At 30.3% G+C, this 9,211-nt stretch overlaps 1 protein-coding gene across 4 annotated transcripts; it reads left to right on the forward strand.

Moving 5' to 3' along the window:
* Positions 1-225: 225 nt before the first annotated feature.
* On the forward strand, positions 226-8,746 carry LOC128390492 (nuclear receptor subfamily 4 group A member 2-like). 4 transcript variants are annotated; one of them, XM_053350229.1, is made up of 10 exons: positions 226-805; positions 953-1,324; positions 1,669-2,147; positions 2,277-3,038; positions 3,560-4,280; positions 4,355-4,557; positions 4,757-4,935; positions 5,550-7,878; positions 8,024-8,217; positions 8,532-8,746. In XM_053350229.1, exons 2-8 carry the CDS (start codon positions 1,301-1,303, stop codon positions 5,804-5,806), a joined length of 2,625 nt encoding a protein of 874 aa, XP_053206204.1. In that variant the 5' UTR covers positions 226-805; positions 953-1,300; the 3' UTR covers positions 5,807-7,878; positions 8,024-8,217; positions 8,532-8,746. The 4 variants fall into 4 exon arrangements, with proteins under 4 accessions (XP_053206204.1, XP_053206219.1, XP_053206197.1 ...); XM_053350244.1 differs by having other exon boundaries at positions 8,158-8,217; XM_053350222.1 differs by having other exon boundaries at positions 5,550-7,849.
* Positions 8,747-9,211: the final 465 nt, after the last annotated feature.

Genomic DNA, 9,211 nt, shown 5'->3' on the forward strand with positions numbered 1-9,211 from the left:
TCTCTCGAATTACGTCATTTGAAGGTTTCCATTGGAAACTAGAAAATAAGATCGATATTATTTTGCTTTCTTCCAAAATTACCTTTCGTTTCTCTTTCGTTTCTCTTACTTTTCTCTTTCTTCTCTTACAATCTAGTTTCTTTCTCTTTCTTTTCTCTGCCTCTCTTTTTCTTTCTTTTATTTCTATTAGACGTCATACTTATGTTCACGTCACTTGTGACGAAATGTTTCCTATTATAACAGATTCTACTTTTTTTCATTCTTATTCCTCTTTCTACGTAATATCATCAATTTAATCAACATCATCATCAACATGAAGATGAGAATGATGATGATGATGATGTAGACTAAGAGCATCATAGTTTTTTGTTGTGAGTAAACTCAGTGAGTTTATTTGAGTGAGTAAAACGAGTGAGAAACATTGAGTTTAGTTAACATTGGAGTCTTGTCATTCCTCAGAAACCATGTGAATATCAAACTGAACACTTGAAACCCAAAACAATTAACCAGAAAAAGATTTCATTTTATTTCTACAATTTAAATTATCTGTTAATTGTGATCTTTTCTCATTGTTATCAACTTGTTGATCTGTTAATTTATTTCGTGAAAGTTTAAGAAAATTGTTACAATTAATCGACTTGTCTTGTTATTTGGAGAAATATTGATAATTCCATTGGATTCTAGTTCTGTTTTCTTCGTTCTCTCATCATCATAATCTCATATTTTCTTCTCTTCTATTCTATTCGGTTCTATTCTATTCTCTTGTCTTGCCTTTTCGAATATTGTTCAAATTCTCATTCGAAATGTAAGTGAAACTTTTTCTTATTTCTCTCTTCATCTTTCTTTTTTTTCTTTCTTTTTGTGTTTCAAGTTTTTATTACAATTTCGATTGATTATTGGTGATGTTCTCTAATTAAATCTGTCTTGTATTTTCTCTCGTGTGTTAATCTAGTAAATTAGTGACATTCTATTCCAGTGACAACCATAACATTGAACAGTGGAAAGAATCTATCAAAGTTCCTTTGGATTACTAAGGAACTGATTGGATTTGATTAGAATTGTATTTGGATTAAAAATCAAATTCATCAAGAGGATAATCAACAATCGTTTTCATCACCACAATCTACATCATCAGCAACATAATAATCACCATTGAATTATCATCGTCGTCATCAAAATCATTTCAGTAGGAATCAAATAACAATAATAACGTACCAATATTTGTAACAATAATTTGGATCGTGTTAATCTGAACGGAATCAATTTAATTAGACCTTTGATTGGGTCATGCAGTAACAATATGCTTTGTATCCATCAAAATCAGGTAAATATTAATACAAATTCATTGATATCTTTATATATCCTAATTGTATATCATTTCCATATCGTTCTGATGAGTATCAGCAATAGATAAGAAAAATATATTAATAGTAATGTATAAGTATATGAACATTAACTGAGTATTTGTATGAACATTGAGACTTGAAGCATGGGAAATGTTACATGTTATAGATTAGTAGACATGGTTACATGGTGTTGATATGTTTCCATGTGTTGAAGTGTTAATTTGATTTATTAATTATTCTTTTTTCATTTTTTCTTTTTCTTTTTCTTTTCTTTAATTTTCATTTGATTGAAATTCTTAATTTCTTTTAATCAAATGTTCAGAGCTCTTCATTCAACGGACCAATTTCTCACTCATCGTCATCATCATCTTCTTCTTCTTCGTCAGTAACAAATCTTGATTTGTTTAATCAATTTAATTGCGACGAAGATTTTCAAGACATTAACTTGGCTGATTTTTCAATTGATGTACCTTTGGACGATTCCCTTGATCAAATGTTCAACAATCAACAATCAACATTTGATTCAATTGGACTTTCATCTGGTTACTCTACACCAAGCTCATCATCACTTTCAACCACAACCACCAATAACACAACCACAACCACAACACCGACACCTACATCAACTCCAACACCCATTGAATTAGCAATACAATTAAATTTACAACAACAAAGATCATCATCTGGTCTCAGTTTTACCGAGAACACCAATATCAATAATCAATCAGTTAATCTTACCGATAGTAATAATAACAATCAATGTAGTGAGAGTAACAATTTACTCTTAAACAATAATCAAGGGTAAGTACCTGAACTAAACTTAATTTAAACTTCTGAATTGAAGCTTAATTTCATTCATAGATCTAAACCAGTCAAATCACAAACATTTACTTAATTAATATTTGTTTATCATTTGTTTGTTTCGTCTAGACCTTTGATTGGATCAACTGAAACATCATTAAGCTCAACACCAACTACACCAACTTCAGCAACTTTACCAAGTTTCATGGAGATTTATTCACCAAGAAATTTTCCACCACAATCAACATCATCACAATCGTTACAACAACAACAACAATCAGAGTCACAATCAGGATTAAACTCTATCACTGATGATGGTTCATCATTTTTTAAATTTGATGAAATTGGTGATTTAAATGATGAAGATACATCATTATCAACAGTTTCATTTGGATCTGTATCATTACAAAAATCTGGTCAAGCATCAGGTTCATTGGTTGATTTGTCATTTGTAAAACAGGAAGATATTGATAATGATATTGATTCAATACCATTATCAATACAAACAATGCTTGAACAACAGCAACAATTACAACATGAGCATCTTAATCAGCAACAATTACAGTTTAGTCGTTCTTCACATCACCATAATGTTACCTACCCAAGGACTTCAAGTGTTGCCTCTAGTCCAGGCTATATCTCTCTATCAGCAAGATCAACACCAAATCCTGATCATTATCAGCAACAAAACTATCAACAAACTCCTCAACAGCAATATCACCATCAAGCACATCATAACCAACAAATTCAATATAATCAAGTACAACAACAGTTAACACAAATGTCACCCATACCAAGATCATCATATCGCCCCATTGGATCACCAATAATACCAAATATCATAAGTTCAGGGTCTAATCACCCATCAGGACCAATTGAACATTCAATGAGGTACGAAATCGGGTAAAAAATATATGGTTAAACCCAGAGAAACAATAAGAGGGAAAAGTTAACTTAAAACGTAAAATCAGTTAATTCCTCATTGGAATGTCCATTTTAAATGATCAGATAAACGCGAAATTAATTTGAAGAAACAAATATCAGCATTATATTAAATCTTCCCTCGAGTAGTTGAAATTGTAACCGGTCTTCATCAAGGATTCGAGTTTGCTAATTTCTCCAAGATATTGTTAGTTTTTCTGATGTAAATCTCGTGAGGATTTCGAGATAATCTGATCTTTGATACTAAATCACTCAGTTTCTTACCTACAAGTCAATGTACTTTAACAACCTTGAATTGGTGCTGACAACAAATCTAAGATTTGACAGTAAACTTTTCTTGAGATATTTTTCTCTTCGTTTCAATCGAAGCTACAAAGACTTGAAAATGTCCTTGAATTAGATTAGTAAATTAAGTGAAACTTATGCAAGATTTAACTAATTTTTTGTATTCTAAATTTGTCTCACCACAGATCTCAGATGAACATTTCGAGGTCATCATTTTCATCTATAAGTGGCTCACCTAATATCTTTAGTTCAAATAGCAATATCCTTGGTTATTCGTCAAGAACTAGTTCTAATCGGTCTTCTCCGACCGATTTAATTCAAATTTCTGGTTCCAAATGTTCAAAAGCATCAACATCAACTGGTAAAGAAACTTTATCAACCTTCAATTCATCCTCATCACTTTCATCAACTCCAATAACAATAACACCAAGCGGAGCATCATCACCAGCATCAATTGGTCATCATCATCATCATCAGCACCAGTCTCACCATCAAGAGCAACAACAACAACAACAACAACAACAATTGAATACATTGTGTGCAGTTTGTGGTGACAATGCTGCTTGTCAACATTATGGTGTGAGAACCTGTGAAGGTTGTAAAGGATTCTTTAAGAGAACTGTTCAAAAAGGCTCGAAATATGTTTGTTTAGGCTCTAAGGATTGTCCAGTTGACAAGCGTCGACGAAATCGATGTCAATTTTGTCGATTTCAAAAGTGTTTAGCCGTCGGAATGGTAAAAGAAGTGGTACGAACTGATAATCTAAAAGGTCGTCGAGGTAGATTACCATCTAAACCAAAGTCTCCACAAGAATCACCACCATCACCTCCGATTAGTACAATTACAGCTTTGGTTCGAGCTCATGTAGACACTTGTCCTGATATTTCAAATCTCGATCTAAGTCAAGTAAGTTACTAGTTGAAAATTCATCTCTAATTGTAACTAATGTTTAACTATTTATCTTTAATTCATCTATATAGTATTGCGAGATTAATGAATCAGATACATTCAATTCAAATCCAGTGTCTCGTCAACAATTTGTTAATCTTTTGATGTCATCAATGAATATTATGAAAAACTTTTCCGATAAAGTTCCGGGTTTCAATGATCTAGAGAAACATGATCAAGAACTATTATTAAATTCAGCTTGTCTTGAGATGATAACTCTTCGTATGGCCCATCAGTAAGTATCAATATTAATCATTTCATTTTTTTGTGATGAATTCAAGTAGTAACTCAACTATAATAATTAGAAATTTATTACTATTAATTAGTGACAAATTTTGTGTTTTTATTATTATTTGTTTGTATCAAGTTGTCACAATAAATTGATACACAATATAAATGTTAATTGTGATTATTATTTGTTTCTCAATCAACAGAAATAAACCAGGATCCAAGAAGATTATTTTACCCAATGGTGTTGTGCTTCATCGTAATCAAGTTAAATTACTTTTCGGTTCTTGGTTTAACAATCTAGAAATGTTTTCATCTCGATTTGCTCAAATAGATATCGACATATCAGCATTTGCTTGTCTCTTAGGCCTCTCGTTAATCACAGGTAAGCTAACGATCACATTTACTTTCTTTTCCTTTAATTATAGTAATTAAAACGTTAGAGAAAAGTGAAACAAAAAGATCAACAGTAATCAAGATAATTAATATCCTTATTAATAATATTATAAAAAAGTGAATCTTGTAATTGAATAAAAACCAGTAACTAAATTAGTATATCAAATTGAGGGCGAAATCAAATGATAATAATATTGATTATGATGATGATGATGATGAAGATGATGAGGATGATGATGTCTAGTAACAGTTAATACGTTAGCATGATAAACAGAAAAAAGGTTTAGTTAATTGTTAAAGATTTTGAATTGCTGAAATTGCAATTAGAAAATGATTGTGGTGATTGAATATTAGCCATTTAATTCATATCACGATTATAATGATAATCATTGTGAAAAAAAATCACACCAACTAATCATCATCATCATCATCATCATCTTTGTTAAATGGATATTATAATATCTATTTATAATTGAGATTACTTTCGATTGTTGTTTATTGATTGTTAATTGTTGATTGTTGATTGAAATAATGATGCTAATGAAAAATTGAATTTGTTTCTCTCTCTCTCTTCCTCTCTTTTACTATCCTTTGATTAATCAGTTCGTCATGGACTCGTTGATCCAATTCGAGTTGAAGGTTTACAAATGAAAATCATTGAATCTCTCCGAGATCATGTTACTTATAATGCTGAAGCCCAAAAGAAATCACATTATTTTTCATCAATTTTATCTAAATTACCTGATTTACGATCACTATCAATGGATGGATTAACTCATTTACATGAAATTAAATTGGAATCCATAGTCACTATTCCGGAATCAATATCAAGACTACTGAACAATACACTTTACTTTTAATCAATAATTCAAACTGTCACTCGACAAAAAAAAGTTCAAAGATACAAAACTACACAAAAAAACTTGAAAAAAAATCTCAACTTCGATTCAAAAAAAGTCCTAGTAAATAGCCTCGAAGTCGGAAGCAATCGTTGTCCCTCTCAATCTCGTCAATAATCAAGTTACAAGCAAATTGGAAGGAAATCACTAATTACGTTTAATTAACCACAAACTACCTCCTTAAATGATTACAATTCATTGTGATAGATACTTATTTATTCAAATTGTCCCTTTCTCCTTTAACCCAACCATTTATCTCCTTAACTTATTAATAAACATGAAGAGAAAACTTCTCAATTTCAATTTGATTATCACTCTGGTCAATTTAAAACAATTGTTAATTTATCAAATCATGTTCCAAATTAATTCTATAAAAGATGACACAATCACCTTTCGTATATTTGTATTACCATTGTTAATCAACTTTAAATAACTTCTTTTCTCCAATCAGCCAATTGTAAATGTTAATCCAATTCCTCTAATCTTATTAATCCCTTTTCTCAAAATCACCTTTACAATTATTGTTATTTTCACTCACACACAAACCTGTTAATCTGTTTTCTTGTTGTCATATTTAATCATATTCAATGTGACACAACTAAATGAATCTATTTTTTGTAAAACAAATGAAAAAAAAAACTTAACAAAAATAAACAAATAACTTTTTTTTTATACTAAAATTAGAACAATTAAATTAAATTAAAATCGTTTCCTTTTAGTTACTATTTTCGCCGATAGATGGAGGCAGCGTCATGGAATCAGATGTTAAATAAAATTTTCATTTTCTGTTTTGATTTTAATTGTGTTTGTTGATTGTTTGGGTTAATTTTGTTTCTTTTGTTTTAATTGTTTTTTTTTCTCTATTTGTTAATAGGTTTCTCTGTTGGTTTGTTAATTGTTGGCACAATTGTTTTCTATTTTAATGGCTGAGAAATTAGATGAAGATGTAATTAAATGGAGAGCAGAGAGACGAGCTAATTATCCATCGGTGATTAAAAAAAGTGACGATGAAGCGAAAAGTAAATCAAACGATGATAAAAACACTGTTGAGGATAAATCAATTAAAAAGGAAAAACCTGTTAAACAATTTAAAAATTATAAACAATTAACTTTACACGAGAAAATGTTCCTAACTGATGTTAATCAACAAGAAGAACGATTAATTCAATGTTTACAAATTCTTCATGGATCATTTTAGAAAAATTGTCATTTTCTTTTTCTTTTTCATCATTTTTTTCTCTTCTCTTCTTTTCTTCATCTTCATCTTTTCTTTTCATTTAATTGTTCTACAATTAAAAGAAAACCGTGTACTAATCAATGTGATATTAAATCATTTAATTTACTGTTAATTGAATCAATTTCAATGAAAAAAACAAAGGGATGAGAAAGTCAATCTGGTTTTTCACTTTTCTCTCTCCACCTTCAACTTTTTTTTTACTATCAACAAACAATCATAATTATATAACAATGAGATGAACAAAACAAACCTTTTCTTTTGTCATCATCATCTCTCTCATCATCCTCATCATTTTCTAAACATTAAATTTAATTCTCCAACTATAATCGTTGGAATCACTTTCTCTTCCAGTGACAACTTTTCCAACTCTCATGGTGACATTTTCATCAATTCTTCAATTATTTACCTTATCTGTCATCTTAATTGTTCTTCATCACCAACAACAACAGCAATTAATTCATTTCGTGGTCTCCTGATTGTGTGTGGATCTTTTCTGATTACCTGTTTAATTTGATTGAATTCTTTGGGAAACCTTATCAATCAGGACCAATTTCCCTTCCTCTTAAATGACAAACCCAAAATTCAACAGTTTTAATCATCACTGTAATTGTACAACTTCTTGATTACCTTAATCATTTCTGGTCTTCTATTGATTTACAACATTTCCTCATATTCTATTGTTAATTAATTCGCCATCTTCCCGAAATTTCCATATGATTTACTAATCATAATCACCTTACAATCTAATGTATTAATAACTTTCGTAGGTAAGTTGGTTAACTTGTTGGTTTCTCAGGTTTGTCTTCTTCTATTATTTACCTCTCTTTTTTTTCTCTTTCTCCTATCATCATCATCATCATCATTCTCTTTCTTTTTTATTCTTTCTTTTTCTCCCTCTATCTCTCTCTTTCTCTTTCTCTCTCACTCTTGTAACCTGAAAGTTGGGTTAACATCATAAGCCCGCTTTCCATCAGCAACAACATCTCCAAATCTACTCTTTGTTTCCTCTATAATAATTTTCCTTTTTATTGTTATTCTAAATTGTAATTTAAATTGTACAATTTACTCATACAAGTGCTGTTTAAATGACTTGTCATCAACTAATTGTCACTAATTAACCATTTTAAAAGAAAAGGTAAGTAATTTGATTACAATTATTTCTCTTAAATCTATAATTTTCTCATTCTATGTTCTCATCAATGAAGATTCACAATGTGACAACTTGATTCAAATCCAATTGATTTTCACAATTATTTCTCATTTAATTACCTTAATCACACTCTCTAGATGATTAATCTCCAATCACATCAACATGTCCACCTTATTCAATCAATATTTATTCTATTATTTACTCTTTCAAATATGATTATTCTAATTTTCTATTCTAAAAATTTTCTTCTCTTTTTCTCCTTCCTTTCTTTTCCCAACCTTTTTCTATTCTAACAACAGGTTGTTACTATTGGAGGTGTTTTCTGGTTATTCTCTTGTTTATATTTTCTTCTTCACCCTTGGAAAAAAAAGGAAAATGATGGAGAGAAAACGCTGGCCTAGCACAATTAAATAATTCTATTCTATATTGTAAACCAGTTGGAAAAGTGATCGATTGATTTGGAGACATTTTCCTATTCAAAGTGAATCAAAGGATCGTCGATCAAGAAGTAAAGGAGTTTTATTGTTTTTCTTTTGGTCAACGGAGAAATTTGAATTGGTCAACATTCTTTGGCTTTTTACCAAAGGCTGAAAGGATTCCAAAAGTGACCAGAATGAAATTGTGTGACAAAAGTGCTTCTCATATGTTATCCATGATCGCAGCGATCTATGGAGTTTTCATTTACGCCATTGCCTTTTCCCTTGAGATGTGGTTCATTATAACAACACCGATTTACAATTATGAAAATTATGATCATCTTAATGACGAGGATTCAGTTCCCGTTTTTGCGTTCATCTTAGCGGCCATATATTTTGTAACCATCGTTGTCTCCCTGCTACTAATGCTTGGAATCATTATCAAGTCCATCATGTGTCTCATGTCTTGGTTGATAACCATTGCGTTGACATTTTTACCTGAATGTGGTCTTGTCTTATATATGAGTATTGAGAAATGGGTAAGTTATCAAATGTTAACAATT

Source organism: Panonychus citri, unplaced genomic scaffold (genome assembly GCF_014898815.1).
Source record: "Panonychus citri isolate SS breed McGregor unplaced genomic scaffold, ASM1489881v1 Contig00011, whole genome shotgun sequence".
Lineage (NCBI taxonomy): Eukaryota > Metazoa > Arthropoda > Arachnida > Trombidiformes > Tetranychidae > Panonychus > Panonychus citri.